Source organism: Arvicola amphibius, chromosome 2 (assembly GCF_903992535.2).
Source record: "Arvicola amphibius chromosome 2, mArvAmp1.2, whole genome shotgun sequence".
Taxonomy (NCBI): Eukaryota; Metazoa; Chordata; class Mammalia; order Rodentia; family Cricetidae; genus Arvicola; species Arvicola amphibius.
This window is the reverse complement of record NC_052048.2, coordinates 188,137,315-188,157,827: the sequence shown is the minus strand read 5'-3', so window position 1 is coordinate 188,157,827 and position 20,513 is coordinate 188,137,315. Positions and strand designations below refer to the sequence as shown.

At 37.7% G+C, this 20,513-nt stretch overlaps 2 protein-coding genes across 2 annotated transcripts; both read left to right on the top strand.

Annotated features, from left to right (window-relative positions):
* The first annotated feature begins 1,144 nt into the window (after nucleotides 1-1,144).
* On the top strand, nucleotides 1,145-5,695 carry LOC119806827 (trypsin V-A-like). The gene is made up of 5 exons (XM_038318864.1): nucleotides 1,145-1,181; nucleotides 2,254-2,416; nucleotides 3,622-3,872; nucleotides 4,704-4,840; nucleotides 5,546-5,695. The coding sequence occupies exons 1-5, from the start codon at nucleotides 1,145-1,147 to the stop codon at nucleotides 5,693-5,695; spliced, it is 738 nt and encodes a 245-aa protein (XP_038174792.1).
* A 6,225-nt stretch (nucleotides 5,696-11,920) lies between these two features.
* Nucleotides 11,921-17,207, top strand: LOC119806826 (cationic trypsin-3-like). Its single transcript, XM_038318863.1, has 5 exons — nucleotides 11,921-11,960; nucleotides 13,813-13,975; nucleotides 15,236-15,489; nucleotides 16,031-16,161; nucleotides 17,058-17,207. Exons 1-5 carry the CDS (start codon nucleotides 11,921-11,923, stop codon nucleotides 17,205-17,207), a joined length of 738 nt encoding a protein of 245 aa, XP_038174791.1.
* The last annotated feature ends 3,306 nt before the right edge of the window (nucleotides 17,208-20,513 follow it).

Sequence of the window (20,513 nt, the reverse complement as noted above, 5' to 3'; positions counted from 1 at the left end):
AACACAGACTGATTCCACCAGTGCTTGTGTACTATTAGTAAATTACCCTACTATTTGGTCCTAATATTACTCTCTGCCATGAATTTAATAGATACCTCATAGACATTTCAGAAGACTAGACTTATACAGAGAACATTGAACACCCTAATAGCATAACCCATAGAGAAAGCATTTCAAGATCTCCACTAAATGCATGATAAGCAAATAGTAAAAATCTCACAAAGATTTTAATTTATTTCTATAAAAATTAAATTTCGTTTATAGTTATTCAAAGTAAAAGAATAGCACCACTAATAGTTAATAAAATAAATGCAATACTATAATTGTATTCATGTTGTTTTGCCACTAGGTAATGCTACAAAGCATAAGCTGGCCTTAAACTTGTGATGACTCATAATCTCCCTGACTCTTAGGTTCAGAGACTAAAAATATGTGCCACCATGCAAAGCAAAAGTTATTTCAAATTAAAGAATTATTTATTTCTAGAATTTTCGATGCACTGATTTTCTTTCTTATCCAAAGGTAATTGGGTCATTGCTTTTACAGATACTGAAACTCCATGTAAGTGGAATTTCTATCGCCTTTATGCTTTGTAAAGTTTAGATTATTAAAAAGTAATTAGGTATCACTACTATGCTTTTTCTCTTAATCTACTATATTTTAAATAATAAAATGATTACTTGCACCAGGAAAACAACCTGTCCCATTAATAATGACAATTACCGTGATAAATCAGAACTTCTCTACATCAAAGCAGCCAATATATCAAGCTATGTTGTTATGATAACTTCTTGGAAAATAGTTCAAATGTCAGAAAATCAGCTATCAACATATTTGGCTGAGAATCTGGAAGGTTTTAGCTGTTACCTGTGACCTCATACCAATACATTTTCCTTTTAGGAAGACTAGTTCCAAGCAGGTGGGTTTGCCACTTCCATTCCCACAACTTTCTGGGATAAAGTTAATTAAGTCTTGAGTTATGCTCCAGCTGTCACTGAATAGGATTCTAAATTTAGATTTGTGAGTTTCCAGTGAAATCATTTTTTGGCACCTGAGACCACAGTGTCGTTGACGGATTTGAAGGTATAAGTACTCATGAGAAAAACCTCCGTCTTATTGCCTGGTCCTGACCCAGTGAGCAACCATGAAGATTTTCTTCTTTGTTCTCCTCGGAACTGTTGGTGAGTCTTTCAAATTAATGAATATGCAAGAGTCAGAATCGTAAGTTCGTAATTTGTTCTGGGTAAAACAACAATGTTCATTGAATATAAGGGCTGACAGCAAAGAATTCAAAAGGTAGAGACATGAGTGTATAGTGCCTATGCTTATTAGAGATTAAATCTCACTTGATAGTGGAAATTCATAGTATCAAGAACCGATTTTCAGAGGAGATCTCATAAAGAATCAGAAGGTGTTTTGAACTTCCATGAAGATTCCAGAAATTTTGAACTGAAGAGAAAGTATAGTACACACACACATACACACACACGCACATGCACACGCACATACACACACACATGCTTCCATTGACTTCTAAGAATTCAGAGCTAAAGGAATCTGTACTACTTAATGGGACCATGATCACCAAAGCCTAAATCCCCTGGGATTTACCCAGGAAATCCCAACAGATGCAACATTTTATTCTCATTGATAAAAATCTCGGACTGTGTTTTCAGACACTTTTTAAGTGAAAAGTTTCCAATATAAACTCACAAGTCAAGCAGTTGTGATAAAAATGAATGTTTTAATACTACTAAATTAATTTTAATGCTACTAAAATTGTATTAAAATTTAATACTTTTCTACTATAATAAAGTGTAAATGTAATGCATTTGTATACTTTTCTAGAAATTTCTTTCCTAACAGTATTTGAAGAATTGGATAATAGAACAAATATTTTTGAATAAAATGCATGTAAGAAATCTTAATAGACATCAGGTTTTCTATCCTCCCCCTTTGGTTCAGTCTCCCTACGCCGCAGAATGGTGCCACTCATGATTAGAGTGAGTCTTCCTTCTGCAATAAAACCCCCATAGTAATAACTTCACAAAGATACAGAGGTGTGTTTTCCAGGTGGTTCCAAATCCAATCAAGTCATCAAGAAAAGTTAACCATAACATGGATATGCCTTGACTGTGTGATACTGGAGAACATTGTCATCTCTTTTGGCCTTAGTCTGAAATAAGGCTTCCTGGTGCATGAAGTAATATGATAGGGCCATGTAACAGAGAGCTCCTCGCTTTTCTCTCATAGCTTCCTTCCTCACTGAGGAGAATGATGATAGGATCGTTGGGGGCTACACTTGTCAGAAGCATTCCGTCCCCTACCAAGTGTCTCTGAATGATGGATCTCACATATGTGGGGGATCTCTCATCACTGACCAGTGGGTGCTGTCTGCTGCTCACTGTTATTCTCCGTAAGTAGCCAATATTCACATCCTTATGCTCTAAAACCACTTTATCCTAAAGGCCTACCAAGTTCAATTTAGCAAAAGGCAGATCTATGCTTGATAGATAAAGCATTCTGATTCTATGAGACTCATTGGTCATCTCACAGTTTTATTAAGTATGGTATTAACTTATTGTGAAACATTTATTATGAAAGCTGTAACATGGGTGTATACCCTTACAGTTCATTTCTGTCTTCCTAAATTATGGTGCAAAAGAGAGAGGAGGATGGTTAATGATAGATCCTTAGAAGAGCTAACCAATCTAAGCCTAATATTACAGATCAATCAGAACAAGACTACACACCATGTTTAAAAAGCACATGATACTTCCAGTGCCACAAGACAAATAATAATTTGATCTGGTCCCTATATTCATTTCTATTCCTCTTACTTTTGCCTTTGGGATTCTAACAAGTAGAGAGTATCAGTTAATATTCACCAATCTTCTTTCCACATGGAAATATTTTATAAGTTATGCTTGATTTCTATTCCTATGCTTCCCAGTTATAAGATGATGGTGGTCTACAAGTCTCTGCAAGCAGTGACTCCTACTAAAGAATTCTGTATCCCAAGCCATGATTAGTTGTCTGTGCTTACTTCAGTGATTCAGTGCATAAATAGAGAGCTATGGTTATGCTCAAGATTGAGGGAGTTGGAGAAAGGAAAGGGCATTCATGTTGCATACTTAAACTTTTTACATTGTTTCTTTTCTTTGATATTATGGTATATAATTGCACAATTTTCTATTCCATTTTCTTCCTTCACATCTTCCTCCCATAAACCCCTCCTTAGTTTCTTTCAAACTCATGACCTCTTTCATCATTAACTGTTCTTACGTGTGTGTGTGTGTGTGTGTGTGTGTGTGTGTGTATAACTTGTTTGGTCTCTATAAAGTTACTTGTATGTTTTCTATATTTATATGCATAGTATGTTGCTATAATGTTTTCAAGGTTGATCATTTGATATTTGTTAACAAATTCACGGGCTTGTCCCTCAGTAGCAGTTACCTAAAGTTCTGTGTGTAGGATTGAGGCCTCAAGGCCTTTCCCCAGTACCTTAACCTTTCTATTGGTGTCATCCTTGTTCAGAAATATACCCACAAAGTCCCACCAGCATGACTACCTAGACACGAGCTGAACAAGGACACTAAAACTTGTCATCCTTAAATCCAGCAAAATACAGGTGCGTCTTGGGGAACACAACATTCATAAAATTGAAGGTGGTGAGCAGTTCATTGATGCAGCTAAGATCATCCCCCATCCTGATTATAGTATGCGGACTCTTGACAATGACATCATGCTGATTAAGCTGAAATCACCAGCAACCTTAAACTCTCAAGTATCTACTATCCCTCTGCCAGAATGCTGTCCATCGGCTGATATGGAATGCCTTGTGTCTGGCTGGGGCCTTCTGACAGGCAAGTGTCTCTGTGATATATAAAGTACTACATGTGAGTACTGGAAATGAATAGTGCCTTAATGACCATAGTAATGATTACACACAGAAATAATCACACAGAAACTATATTACTTAAATCACTGCTTGGCCCATTAGCTCTACTTTCTTATTGGCTTACTCTTACATATTAATTTAGTTAATTTCCATTCATCTGTGCATCACCACGAGGTCATGGCCTACCAGCAAAGCTTCGGCACATCTATCTCTGGTGGTGGCTTAATGGCTTCTCCCTGACTCGGCCTCCTTTTACCCAGCATTCTGTTTAGTTTTCCCTGCCTTGCTCTGTTCTTTTGCCCTATCACAAGCCAAGACAGTTACTTTATTCATTAACCAATAAATGCAACACATGGACAGAAGGAGCTCCTACACCAACTGATGAGTTAAAAACTATAAATAGAAGAAGTATCTGAAACAGAGGCCATTGGACTCCATGCTGACTGAAGCCTCTGCACTTGAGAGCAGTAGTCATTGATATTAAAGTCAGAGAAAGAGTTAAACTGATGAATAAAACTATTTAGAAAATCAAACCAAAAAAACCTTTTCTACATTATACATTGTTTTTAGATTTTTATTTTCTATGTTTTATGTATGCATGTTTTTGTGTGTGTACATGTGTGTGTATATACATGCTCATGCACTGGCATAGGCATTTGCACACCATATTCATGCCTGGTGCCCTCAGAACCAGAAGAAGCTTTGAAAACAAGTGAAAGACACTCTCATGAAAAGTAATAGAAAATAGGAAATAAATATTGAGTTAGTATAAATAATTCAATTTCACCCTTAGAATCTGCAGCTGAGGGTCCTTCACTTCTTCAGTGTCTGGATGCTCCTGTCCTGTCAGACTCGATTTGTCACAAGGCCTACCCACGTAGAATCACTAGCAACATGTTCTGTCTTGGCTTCCTGGAAGGTGGAAAAGATTCTTGCCAGGTGAGATTCTTGTTGTCTATCTCTATCACAGTGGTCTGCCTCCCTTATCTACCATATTTCTCCTAGAAAACAAAATAGTAAATCTGGGGGCAGCTGGAGAGATGACTCAGAGGTTAAGAGCACCGGCTGCTCTTCCAGAGGTCCTGAGTTCAATTCCCAGCAACCATATGGTGGCTCACAACCATCTGTAATGAGATCTGGGCATACGTGCAGGCAGAATGTTGTCTATATAATAGATAAATAGATCTTTAAAAAAATAGTAAATCAGCCTGGCTCTCAATCTGGGATGTGAAGAGAGACTTTGAGAAAACATATGCTGGTTTTCCCTTTGCAATGTGATGATGAATATTATGGGATGCGTAAAAAGCCAAAGAGCTGATGCTTTGTAAACCCAAGCAGCCTTGTATTGTGGGATGGAGTCCTTATGAAAGAGACAGAGCTTAGGTGTTATATTAGATCTCTACAGCCCTCAACATTCTGCACCCTCCCATACAATGATTTCAGAAGAGGTGAGGACACAAAAATGCACAGAATAATGTAAACAGGGATACTGAATAAATTGGAAACTGGATTTTTAATGATAGTGAGTGTTTTGTGGATGATGAGTAGCCTGCAAAAATAATCCCAGGATCATGGAAGAAAATTTTGAATCCCATTCTTCCTCAGTGTATAACCAAATTTAAATATCTTATCATTGTTGCCCAGATGGACTCTGGGGGCCCTGTGGTCTGCAATGGAAAACTCCAGGGTGTTGTTTCCTGGGGCGATGGCTGTGCTCGGAAAGGGAAACCTGGTGTCTATATCAAAGTCTGCAACTACCTGAACTGGATTCATCAAACCATTTCTGAAAACTAAGTGCCATTATATCTTCAGGAATCTCACCCTGGTGACCTTCCTTCTGTCTCTACAATCTATGTGGAAATAAAAACTTTGTCTTTGCTTTAACTTTTTGAAGCTTGATGTTAAAGTGACAAGTTTGGCAAAGGTAAACAAAAGTACTCAATAAAATATTGACAAATAGAATTCAAGAACACATCAAAAACAATCATCCACCATGATCAAGTAGGATTCACCCCGGAGATGCAGTGATGGGTCACCATATGGAAATCTGCCATTGTAATCCAGCATACAAACAAAATGAAAAAAAACCACATCTCATTAGACTTTGAAAAAGCTTTTAATAAAATCCAAAACCACTTTATGATAAAGGTCTTAGAGAGATTGGGAATATGGGTAACATACTTAAAAATAAAGAATAATAAAAGCAATACGCAGGAAATCAACAGTCAACATCGGATTGAATGAAGAGAAACTCAAAGCGATTCCACTGAAATCAGGAACAAGACAAGGCTGCCCATTCTCTCCATATCTATTTACTGTAGTACTCTAAGTTCTAGCTAGAGCAATAAGACAACAAAAGGAGATTAAGGGGATTCAAATTGGAAAGGAAGAAGTCAAACTTCCGCTATTGGCAGATGATATGATAGCATACATAATGATCCCCCAAAATTCTACTATAGTGCTCCTATAGCTGATAAACACTTTCAGTAATGTGGTGGGTTATAAGAGTAACAAAATATTCAGTAGCCCCCCTATATACAAATGATAAACAAGATGAGAATGAAATCAGAGAAATAATACCCTCAACAAAAGCTACAAATAATATAAAACAAATTGTGTAACTCTAATCAAACAAGAGAAAGACCTGTCTGACAAGAATTTCAAGTCTTTGAAGAAAGAAATTGAAGAAGATATCAGAAAATGGAAGGATCTCCCATGCTCAGGGATAGGTAGGATTAACATAGTAAAAATAGTAATCTTACCAAAAGCAATCTACAGATTCAACATCATCCTCATCAAAATTCTAGCACAGTTCTTCACAGACTTCGAAAGAACAATATGCAACTTCATATAGAAAAACAAAAATAAAAAACAACTTGGTATTGGCATAAAATCAGATGCACAGAACAATGGAATAGAATTGAAGACCATGACGTTAATCCACACACCTATGAAGACCTCATTTTTGTCAAAAAAAAAAAAAAGTCAAAATTATACAAAGGAAAAAAGAAAGCATCTTCAACAAATAGTGTTGGCATAACTGGATGTCAGTAGGGAGAAGAATGTAAATAGATTGTTAACTATCACCCTACACATAACGCAAGTCCCAGTAGATCAAAGACCTCAATATAAATTCATTTATACTGAACATGATAGAAGAGAAAGTGAAACTAGCCTTGAATACCTTGGTCCAGGAGGCTACTTCCTGAATATAACACCAGTAGCACAGACACTGAGACTGACTATTAATAAATGGTACCTCCTGAAACTGAGGCACTTCTATAAGGCAAAGTATACCACCAATAAAACAAATGGTAGCCTACAGAATGGTAAAAGATCTTTACCAACCCTCCATTTGACAGAGGGCAAATCTCGAAAATATATAAACTCAGTTATAAAAAAACAATGACCTCATGAAATTTGCAGGCAAATGGATGGAACTAGAAAAAAAATCCAAGTGAGGTAACCCAAACCTAGAAAGACAAACATAGCATGTACTCACTCTTAAATGGATATTAGGAGTAAATTATATAATAACCAACCTAAAATCCACAGCCCTAGAGAAGTTTGATAAGAAGGAGGACTCGGAGAGGGACGCATGAATTTCCCCAGGAAGGGGAAATAGAAGATATCTCCTGGGTAAACTGGGGGAACGGGCAGGGAGTTTGGGGGAGGGGAACTTGAGGGAATGGATTGGGCAAACTGGGTGAAAAGGGCTGGTTAGGGTCAGAATGGAGAGGGGAGTAAGGAAAGAGAACTCTTGATGGGAAATCATTTCAGGGTTAATGAGAAACCTTCTGGCAGGGAAACCCCCAGGAATTCATAAGGATGACCCCAGCCAAGACTGCTAACAATAGTGGGAGGGTGCCTGAAATGGCCATCTTATACAATAAGATTGGTGACTACCCTGTCATCATAGAACCTTTATCCAGTAAATGATGGAAGTAGATGTGGAATTCCACAGCCAAGAACATTGAAGTCCTAGCACTCACAACTCCAGCCCCGGGAGATTTAATACACTCTTCTGACCACCATGGGCACCCTTACATATGGAGCTTTACACAGGGAAAAACATATATGTAGGACAATTAATAAAAACCCAGAGACAGATATCAGGGTTCAACCTGAAGGTCAGAAAAGCAAAACAGCCAGCCACTGGCTCTTACCTCCACCTCAGTCTGTAATGGCGACCCTGCCGTGAGGAATCTCAGAATGAGACTGTGTCTGAAAGCTGTCTCCTCCCATTTTATATTCCTCTCTAGGACTGGGATTAAAGGCGTGCACCACTATCACCTGGTTTCTATGTCAAACTAGTGTGACTACTGGGATTAAAGGTGTGTGTTACCTCTGCCTGTAAAACTGACCAGTGGGGTGGTTTTACTCTCTAATCTTCAGGCAAGCTTTATCTATTAAAACACAAATGAAATATCCCTGCACAAATACATATACCTAAAATAATGATGATAATACTACTGATAATAAATATACATGTTCTTTCATAGTGCTTTAATCTTTTATGGCTTGTTTAAACTCTTGCTTTATATTTCATTTTTGCTTTCCTAATATGAGATCACATCATCTAATTACTTAACGTAGTTCCATATCTTCAAGTTACTAAAAAAAACCTGAAATATAGAGGATTTAATTTGTGAATATGTATTCTGTATATACTTCTTAAATTTATCTCTTCTCAGCAATCCTGAACGTTTCATTGAAGAAACCTAGGTGGTCATTATCCACCTATTTTATTTGCTTTTCTGATTCTACTGCTCATTAAATAAATTTTAAAAATCTTCCATGAAAAGTCCTAAGTGGTGGTTTTATTTCCATTTTGCAATTCTTACCTAATGGTCTATGCCCTGAGGTTTGCTTTATGATATATAAATTGTTTCAAGCCCAAGGTAAACACAGATACAATTTACAACTGTCATTTGCCAGTTTTCTGTCGTTATGCCTGTAATCCACAAGACACTATCTCTGGAACTCCAGACATATCTCCTGTCTGTCACACCCATCATCAGAGGTCCCCTTTTCTCTCTAGTCCCCATCCCAACGGCACCCCTGCTGCTACCACATGCCTACCATTGCCTATCCTGGAGTCAGTGTGTAAACAAATTTCAAACAAAAGTCACACAGGAGGGAAAACAAAAACAAAAACAAAAGGGAATTCTTGAAAGAAAGTAATGTCATTCCTATGTCTGTCTGTCGTAGCCTCTGCCGCCCTCGGTCATCCTACGGATCCATATCCAGGCATGGACAATCGCTATACCTGACCATACCCACCGTGATCAAAATCTTAGGGATTTCGGGACTTGCTGGTCTCCAAATTGATCACTTCTCATGGGCAGGGCAGCATCAAAGCCGTCTGGGGCAAGATGAGATTGGCACTCTAGTCTGTGTCTGATGAAATATTGATTTCACGCCTCTCAATACCAAGTGTTTGCTTAGCAACGTCCACTAGAATTCTCCTGTTACCTAGAGACTCTTCACTGAGACTAGGGGCACTGAACAGGGAATCCAGGTCCTCAAACTCAGCATAACCAACACCTTTCAACCGGTCTGGATTGCTGGATTCACGTGGTAAGCATATATCTGACATCTAATCATCTAAAGAATTCCTTAATGGGATTTTCTGTCATCAGAGGGCAGGTTTCCCAGGCAAGCAGTATGTAGGGTGGCGACTTGGGAAGAAGGTGCCAGTTAACACTGGGTTCTGGAGCAATTTCAGGGAGGACTGGGAAGGAAAAAATGGTCATAGAAGTGCCTAATTATACACTGTCGTCATTATAGCCACGAATTGTTGACACATCTCCGTCCAGTCCCGCTGACTGGTGTGGGAAAGTAGGCTCTCCTCCACCAGTCTGCCTGCCCTCCTCTGCCAGGAAGCCTGCTAGGGAGATAGTCTTCCCTTCTTATCTGTCTCTTTGGCTCAGGCCTTCATGCTATGCAGCTATTTTAAGGCCACCTCTTTAAATAAGAGCCCTACCACGTTAAATATATTGATCTAACGCATCTACATTTCTTTATTAAGTCAACAATATTAGAGAAAGTACTCATTCAAGTTTGCCCTAGTTATACAAACTTTGAAATGCATTTTTTTACGTTTCTAATTTACAGGCTGTTATTTATTTTTAAGTCACTTAGGGCTACTTAAACCCTGTAAGAAGGACATTGTTGATTTTCTGTTTTATCAAGATTCCTGATATTTTTTCAGGTCTGTAACTACTTAGGAAATAAATTTTAACTTTAGAAGATGTTTTATTTTTATTTAACACATATAAATATTAGCCTGTATGTACACCTGTGCACGATCTGTGTGTTTGATGCCCTCAGAGGCTTGACAAGGCCTTCGTATTGTCTGGGTCCTCTGCAAGAGCAGCAAGTGTTCTTAAGTGCTCATCCATCTTTTCAGGCCCAAGAAATTAAGTATCAGTATAGTCAGTGTTCATCAAAACATCTTTGTGAAGTCTTTTAAATAATAAATTTATAGACAAGTATAATGTTGTAGAACTCTTCAACATATCTATGACCAGATAATGCAGATCTGGTGTCTCAATTTTATTATGTTTTTTATTTTTATTTATTAAAATATTATGCAAAGATTTAGGGAGTTTAGGGTACATGGGTTTAACACAGACAAAGTGAACAATGTGTGTTCTGTTTTGTACAATAGACACTGTTTGTGGAGCTTCAAAGGACAAAATGACCTCTACATTTTTTTGACATTTTGATGTCTGCAAATCCTATTTTTAAAATATTTGAACCTGGTCTACATCTATGTGCCTTGACTAAGCAACCCTTTGTCGCTGCCCTAGGAATAGAAAATACAGTTTCATATCGGGGAGTTACCTCTCCACAGTCACTAAAAATGCTGCTCATATTCTTGTGCTCTGAACTGCTTCAGAATAACAAGAAATGGCCAGGTACTGTGTACTCTAGGCAGTATTACTCTAATAACAAAGAGGGTTGGTCACTGAGAGAGTACAACTGTAAACAAATAGAACTCATTCCAATCTCTTAACATGCAAAATGAAATTGAGGTTTATGTTTTAAAGTCCTCTTATTGACAAATTATGTCATTTTTTAAGCTGAAGTAAAGATTTAAATGTATTTATGAAGGGATAATAAGAACAACTTGATAGTCTTGACATAATATTTTATATCATAATTATTATCCTCAACACTGCATGGAGAAGCAACGGTACTGTTTTGTAAAGTGGAAAAAAAGTTTCTTCAAAATTTGGACCAAGGCTGACCTATGCTTTTTGCCATCCAGTGACAAGGGACAATTGAAACCAAACCACAGGATTTTTATCAGTGATTTCTTCAGAGAAAACTGTTCACACAAAGGGGTGGGGAGTGTTGTCATAAGTGATGTCACACTCCCCATGGTGGCACACAGCTGTAATCCCAGCACTCAGTAACCAAACACAGGACAAGTGCATAGACTGGCATTGAACTTGCTGTCTAGTCCAGGGTGTTCTCAAATGCAATCCCCCAATCGTGAAAAATCAGCATAAATATAAAAGATCAGAACTATCCTAAGTCTTCTTATAAAGAATGAATCAACATTTAATTGTTTGCTTTGTGGCTAGAAAACTAACAAAGTACATAATTGTGAAACAACTATCAGCTACATACCAAGAGTACAGGGTTTAATATGGTTCTTTGGCCAAAAGTTCGCAACAAAAATCTTATATTTTTATCTGGGACTCCAGAAACATGCATCTTTCTACTGTGAACTTAGTAGAACTTATTTCCTTTTGCAATGACCAGCTCCCACCAGGTTTGCAAATTCCATTCCCATGGCCTTCTAGAAATTTGGGAAATACTTACAAGTGGTCATGCATTATCTTTCATCATTCACAAACTGAAATCTATCTCTTTTTTTTTCACTTCACAGTGAAATCTATTTTCTGGCATCTATGGCCCTGAGGGTCAATGACAAATCTGGAGGTATAAATAGCTGTGGGAAAAAAGCCTTTATTCTATTGCCCAGTGCAGAACTAGTGAGCAACCATGAAGACCTTCATCTTTCTGGTTTTCATTGGAGCTACTGGTGAGTCCTTCAGAAGAAAAGCATCAACAGAGATACATATCGCACATAATTGTGTTCTTTGTGTTTAGAAACAAACAACGGTTATAGAATAAAAGTCCCAAAAGCAAGACAGTTGGTATGTAAGGAAATTAGTATGTAGATAGCATCTGTGTTTATAAAAGACTAAATTTTTATCAGAGAAGAGTTAATGGAGACTAAGGGTCCAGTATATGAGACACAGAGATGCAGAATGTGTACTGAGCATCCAGGTATTCTCTCTTGTACATGGAGATGCACTTTCATTTTTCAGCTGCCCAGATCCAAATAATCACACAGAAACTATATTAATTATAACACTGTTTGATCAATGGCTTAGGTGTATTCCTAGCTAGCTCTAATATCTTAAATTAACCCATTTCTATTAATCTATGTATCACCACGAGGCTGTGTCTTACTGATAATGTTCTGGCATCTTTCTCCTTCAGTGGCTACATGGTGTCTGACTGACTCCACCTTCTTTCTCCCTGCATTCACTTTAGTTTTCCTGCCTACCTATATTCTGCCCTGCCATAGGCCAAAGCAGCTTCTTTATTAACAAATGGTAATAAAACATATTCACAGAATGCAGAGGGGAATCCCACAACACTCTCTAAATTAGAGAAAACAAGGAAACAGTAGTCCACATAAAAGTGTTAGCCTTTATCTCTAAGAACATGGAGTTAATTGTTAAAATTAATCTGTGTTCACTGCAGAGGCTGTGACCATGTGAGTCTGAGTTTCCTGAAGACTGAACAGCTGGTTGCTTACCAAGGACAAGGGACCTGACATGGCAAAGAATTTACATGTCACAGATAAAATCTTAGCCTGTGTTTTGAGAAAACTGTTGATGAATTAATTCTTTTTGGCATAAAGTCTCATGTCATTTGATTATGAGAAAGAAGAGTGAATTATCTATTTCAGTGTAAGCACTACCAAATTTTCATGACTAAACCTTTATATTAACTTTTCCCCATACTGAACTTGTACAATTTAGGACAACTGTCTTCAAACTTAGAGATTCCTCTCCCCAAATTAAAATTTTAAATATTATAAAGCAAAAACTATGTATTATAATTAAGGACATTCATATCTATAAGAAATCTTAACAAATATGCAGGTCATAATTCCCACTGTTAAATGAGGTGATAAACAGTAGAGAAATAACCAGGATAATAGGAAAGATCAGGGAAGATACTATGATTTTTTATAAAATGCTCAAATAAACACTTTAGGCTAACCCCCCCAAAAAAGATGACAAATTAAAAATTTGAAACAACTACTTTCTTCAGAGCAAGACTATTCTTAAGTGTTTTCTGCAAACTCCATTTCTATTACCTGCTAGAAACAGCTAGTCTACACCAATACTTCTATAATCACCATAAACATACACAACCAGCAAGTTACTGCATAAGGTTTTATTTATTTGTACGGATGCAGAATCTGCTTCTATATTTAAAATCATATTTATATACTAAATAGTGGTTGCAAGTCATTTGTTTTCTGGGTCTCTGCTAAGTGTGAATGCACTTATGAGTGTGTAAAAATGTATATGCAAAAATACAAGGATTATCAAATGTAAAGACACATACCTAAAGATAAATGTTTCTTTCTATAAAAAGGTTCGTATAAAAGGCACAACATTATAAGTTAAAAAATTTTCTACATTGAAATAAAATACAAAATAGAGAACAAACAGCTACCTGCCTGAAGTCTAGCATTTCCTGATTTGATGGTGATAGTACGGCCACCTCACGTGTGGTGAGTTTGCCTTGATTTCATGAATGGAATTCCATGACAGATCTGTGTAACAGAGTTTCTGCCTCTCCCCTCACAGCTGATATCCCTGCTGATGATAGTGTCGACAATATTATCGGAGGCTACATGTGTGAGAACAACTCTGTCCCCTACCAAGTATCCCTGAATGCTGGCTACCGCTTGTGTGGGGGCTCTCTCATCAGTGACCAGTGGGTACTGACTGCCGCTCACTGCTATAAGCCGTAAGTATCCAATATTCACGCTCCTAAACCTAAGGTCATTTTTCCCCCTTAGCCCTACAAAAGAATAAACAAGAAAAAGGCAGAGTTATATTTAATGAGTAAAATTAATTTTTATGTTTATCATTTACTTTGGGGGAGGCACATGTGGAGGTCAGTGAACAAGTTTAAGAGTTTTTTTTTTCCTTCTGCCACGAAGGTCCCAGGAATCAAACTTAGTTCATCAGTCTTAACAGCAAGCACCTTTACCTACTGAGACATTTTTCCAGCCTGCTTGATGATTCAAAAGGGAAAATCAGAAGTTAGATGTATTAGTAGTAATAAATGACCCTTGGATTTTACAAATATTTTTCTAAATGATGCAGTAGTTTAAAAGCATGGATATATGTATATATAATCTCAATAATATTACCTCAACTGTGATTATAAAAACGTCATATAGAGTAATAAAATGTACCACATTTCTATTACAACATGAGAAAGGAGAATTTGTTCTGTGCTCTAAGTATTTTTCTGTCCCTGACTCTTTCCTCACTTCCCTATTAAACTTTGTGATTGCAACCAGAAGAGAAATATTAAGTTTGATTGATATTCAATCTTCTCCATTCAGTCCATTCAACTGTCTCCAATCCCATTTCCACCTCCAACTGTTTTATAGTGGGCACTTTCCTTTATCTTCTGCCTCAAACTTTAGTGAGATATTACGTCGATGGAAGGCTACTTGTTTGTATCCCAACTGCCCAGACCCAAAATAATTACACAGAAACTGTATTAGTATAACACTGCTTGGCCTATTAGCTCATGCTTCTTATTGGCTAGCTCTTATATTTTTAATTAACCCATTTCTATTATTTTATATTTTACCACAAGGCTTGTGGTATATTGGTAAAGTTCCATCTGTTTCCTCCTGCAGCTATGTGGCATCTCCTTGACTCTTCCTCTATCTGCTTGGAATTCCTGCCTTGTTCTATTCTGTTAAGCCACTGACCAAAACAGCTTTATTCATTAACCAATGGCAATAAAACATATTCACAGCATACAGAGGGGAATCCCACATAAATGGTGGGCTCTAGTTCTGCACTAGCAGTGACATATAAAGAACTAAATGTGACGAGGATAGGAGTAACTAGTGCTACCTAAAGTGAAATGAGCTGAATTCTTGAATAAGATGGTGTTTGTGTTTATGTTCATAATTAAAAGTCGGAGGAGGGGAAAGAACTCCAAGAAGGATTCTTAGAAAACTGTTAACCCTTATAAATATAGCCAACTACAGATCCGTCTGGGAGAATTCAACATTCGTGATGTCGAGGGTGGTGAGCAAATCATTAATGCAGCCAAGATCATCTCTCACCCCAAGTACGACAATGACACCACTGATAATGACATCATGCTAATTAAACTGAACACACCAGCCACCATCAACTCTCAAGTGTCCACTGTCTCTCTGCCAAGATCCTGTCCATCTGTGGGTATTGACTGCCTTGTGTCCAGCTGGGGTGACACAATTAACATTGGATGTAAGTGTTACCTAGGACATGGGTCCCAAATATGAACATCCCCAGACATGAAAGGCATGAAGGTAGTCACCTGGTCCAAATTCAGATTTAAAGTATGTTTCCCTGAAGATAATTCTGAACACATGCAATCTTGGAATATGTTATTCAAAGTATAAAGTGTATTTTGCTGATCATATAAATAATAAAACAAAATTTAATTATTAGAAAGATGTCAATGGATTTAAGTATGATTGGTGATAATCATAGCCTTAGATACTGGGATGCATCTATAACATTATAAGATTCAGTTCAGCCTGGAGAAGTCAGCTTTAAAAAAATGTCTCTGGACTTCAGATCTGTCCCCACTAACATCTGTGTCAAAGAAAAAACTTGTTGGTTAGAACTATTTGGAAAATCTTCCAGGAAAAAAAAAATCCTCCCAAATTCCAAGGCCTAGCCAAATTGAAAGACACAGAAAGTATTGTGAGGGAGAAGGGCAGACAGGAAAGAAATATCATGGGACACTATGGTTATTTTTCCATTTTTGCTCTTCACTCTACAGACGACCTATCTTCACATCTTCTTTGTCTGAATGTCTCCATCCTGTCAGACTCTGTTTGCCACAGTGCCTACCCACATAAGATCACAAGAAACATGTTTTGTGTCGGCTTCCTGGAAGAAGATAGTTGTGAGGTATGTTCCTTTCCCATCTCTGTTAGCCGGTCAGTCGCAGCCCTGCCAACATATCTCTCCATATAAAATGCAAACGGCTATAACTTTGCATCTGAGAGTGGGGAAAATGGTTCAGTGCATAAAGCACTTGCTTCACAGGAACCGGTGCTGAAATTTCAGTCCTCAAACTCCATTTGAAAGCTTACAGTCACAGCATCCAGCGGGAAGGCAGATGCATGGGAAGCAAAGACAAGGGGTCTCTGGAGCAAGCTGAACAGTAGAGTGCCAGGAATCAACAAGTTTAAGTTCAATGAGAGATTCTGTGTTGAGAAATAAAAATGGAGAACCGTGAAGAGAGAAAGCCAATATCAACTTCAGACCTCCGTCAAATGCTCACACAGTGCTTGCCCTTCTCTATACACATGTGCTTACAAAAAAAAAATCAAACACACGTGCACACACACCCCACATATACATGCCAAAATAAAAGTCAAATAATTTTTTTCTGACGCTGAATCCAAAAGTTGTGGAATAGCTTTAGGATAAACTGTCAGTTTTCTGTTAGTGATGTGATTGTTAAAATTAGTGTTAAGATTGCCCAGACAATGCATATAAGCAACCTTTTGAGATGTATTGTAGGGAACTCTTGTGGAAATGCAGAGCTGATGGGGCAGTCTTAAATCTCTCCAGTCTTCCTCTTTTATAGCTTCTACAGAAGTGTGGTAGAAAGAAGTAGGACCATAAAAAATAAGTGTACTAGTAATATGGTAAGGATGCTTTGTGCTGCATTTTCAGGGGTAGAGTGGGTATTAGTTGAAGGACTTGAGAAACAGCCCCAGGATAATGAATGACCACATCAAACCTCATTCTCTCCTGTGGATATCAACAAGAATGATTTTCTTTTCCTTTTGGTTCAGGATGATTCTGGTGGTCCCGTGGTTTGCAATGAAGAGCTCCAAGGTATTATCTCCTGGGGCACTAGCTGTGGTGAGGATAGGAAACCTGGGGTGTACACCAAAGTGTGCAACTACCTGGACTGGATTCAACAGACCATTGATGCCAACTGATATCTCCTGAGTCACCCACTCATACTCAACTTCACTTTTCTCGTGTGCTGGAATGGGTGTGGAAATAAAAACATTGTATTCTGCCACACATTTGTCTACATATTGTTTTTGTTTGGTAATGATAAACTTTCTCTTCAGACTTGCTGAGAGAAGGGTGTCATTTTCTTCAGTGATGCAGCTGCTGATAAATTGTTCAGATTCCAGAATACAGGTTTCTATGCAGAGCAACAACTATAGTTAAACTCAATGAGTTTTTTTTTTTTTAAAAGAAACCAACATAAGCAAACTGGTTTTTGTTGTTGTTGTTTTGGAAGAAAGTTTTCATCAGGATAGGAGAATAAGAAGATAATGGGGATGGAAACTCAGAATGATATTATACAGACTAAACAGTTTATATTCAAGAATGTATATCTATAAAGCATACACATATGCATGCAATAACAATTAGCAAAATGAGAAACCATGAACTTGAAGGAGAGTGATGAAGGGTATATGGGAGAGTCTGGAGGGAGGAGAAGAAAAAGAGAATAAGCATTTTATTTCAAAAATTAGGGGAAAATATTAAAATAGTATACACATATATAAAATTGTCAAAGAATAAAAACAGGTAAAGAGGAAAAACAATGAAAATGGGAAGGTGCGCAGAATGTTAAACAATATTATGGAATTTGAAAGATTCTTTTGTCATTTATTTAACACAATAACTCACTGTTCGATGACATATGGGAGACTCTATGAAACGTTGCTGCTAGAAAAATGAACCTGAGGACTGCTCCCACTGCATTTTTTAAAAAATAAATTTCTCAACATATCAGAGAAACGTTGCCAAAATGAACACTTAGTCATACCTGCCATGTAGCATGAGTTATAGAACTCAGAACATGACACCAAAATAACAAAGTTAAAAAATTCAGTTGACCAAAGTAATTGAAATAGGTTCACCATAAAGAAAAAACAAAGTCCAGACTCCCAGACTGTCCTCATCCCCTTTGGTGACAGGGTGCTGCCATTTTCTTTTGCTTTTTTTCAAAGTTTTTCTTCTGTTTTCCTAAACTTCACCTACCAGTACCCCTTTCTCCAAGATCTTGTTTTCCAAAGGTATATTAGCATTTCCATGGCTTCTATGTTAGATGTTTGGTGGAATTTCCAGGGACTAAGTCCTAACTGGAAGAAATACAGCAGCACTGTGGTGTATGAGGGTCTTCTTTCTAAGTATTGCTTTTATTGGTTGAATAAAGAAAACTGTCTTGGCCTTTTGATAGGGCAAAACTTAGATAGGTAGAGTAGACAAAACAGAATTCTGAGAGGAAGAAGGCAGTGTGGCAGATGCCATGAATCTCCAGCCTGAGACAAACATAGGTTAGGATCCTTGCCCGTAAGCCACAGTCACATGGTGATACACAGATTTAATAGAAATGGATTAATTAAGATGTGAGAGTTAGCCAAGAAGAGGCTAGAGATAATGGGCCAGACAGTGTTTTAAATGAATACAATTTGTATGTTGGTATTTTGGAGGCTAAGCTAGCCGGGCAGATGGGAGCCAGGCAGGATGCAGCCTGCCGTTCCTTCTTACTACAGCACTGAAGGTATGACTTTGTAAAATTTCCATGGTCTCCAGTCTCACCTACCTTCTACTGCTTTCTATCCACATGTAGGTGAGTGCCCTCTGCCATATGCCCCCATCACCATTATGTTCTGCCTCACATGACCCAGAAGGAATGTAGCCCCAAACCGTTGACCTCAGAAATCATGAGCAAACATAAATTATTCCTCAAATTATCTTAGATATTGATCCAAATAATGGAAATCTGATGATCATATTGTTAGAGTAGCCATGGTTTCTGGCAATAATCTATCCCTAATCTCATCCCATGAAATCAGCCCAGATTGTGCACTAAATTAACCAAGGATATTGTTTTTTTGCTTTGGCTACACTATTTTTTATTGATTTTTATTGAGCTCTACATTTTTAACTACTCTCCTCCCTGTCTCTCCCTTCCCCTCCCCCCTTCAACCCTTCTCCATGGTCCACATGCTCCCAATTTACTCAGGAGATCTTATATTTTTCTATTTCCCATGTAGATTAGATCTATGTAAGTCTCTCTTAGTGTCCTCATTGTTGTCTAAGTTCTCTGGGATTGTGGTTTGTAGGCTGGTTTTCTTTGCTTTATTTTTAAAAACCACCTATGAGTAAGTACATGTGATAATTATCTTTCTGTGTCTGGGTTACCTCACTCAATGTTTTCTAGCTCTGTCTATTTTCCTGCAAAATTCAAGATGTTGTTACCTTTTCTTCTGTGTAATATTCCATTGTGCAAAAGTACCACATTTTCCTTACCCATTCTTCAGTCAAGGGGCATTTAGGTTGTTTCCAGGTTCAGGCTATGACAAACAATGCTGCTATGAACATAGTTGAGCACGCGTCCTTGTGGCACGATTGAGTATCCTTTGGACATATACCCAAAAGTGGTATTTCTGGGTCTTGAGGAAGGTTGTTTTCTAATTTTCTGAAAAATTGCCACACTGACATCCAAAGGGGTTGTACCAGCTTGCATTCCCACTAGCAATGTAGAAGCGTTCCCTTTTCCCCACAACCTCTCCAACATAAGTTGTCATCAGTGTTTTTGATCTTGGCCATTCTTACAGGTGTAAGATGGAATCTCAGAGTTGTTTTAATTTGCATTTCTCTGATGACTAAGGATGCTGAACATTTCCTTAAGTGTCTTTCAGCCATTTTAGAGTCCTCTTTTGAGAGTTCTCTGTTTAGGTCTGTAGTTCATTTTTATTGGATTATGTGTTCTTTTGGGAATAGGAAGGAACCCGTAACCCAGGATAAAATTTTAAATGGTGAGTGCATACACATTTAAGATCTAAGTTTCAAAGGTGGTCATTATCTGTGCTTTGAGTCCAGCCCAAGAATGATCTCTCTCTCTCTCTCTCTCTCTCTCTCTCTCTCTCTCTCTCTCTCTCATAGGCGCACAGGTCTTATTTTCTTATTGGCTCCCAAGTTGTCATTATCTCACCAATCATTCAGAGAAAGGTCTACAGTAAACCACATGATTCCTGTGGCTATTTATCTGCAATGGCCAATGCAAAAGAAATAATGAGGAGTAGGGCCTGAGCACAGATAACACTGAATAAGTGGAGTAAATTTAAACAAGAAAATATAGCTCACCCTAGTGATGAGATAAAAATAATAATAATGTATAAGTCAGTTCAGATAACCATCACAAAACACCAGACCCAAAGGGATTCAAAAGCACATACATCGCACAGTTTTGAAGGCAATGGAAGGTCTGGGAAGAT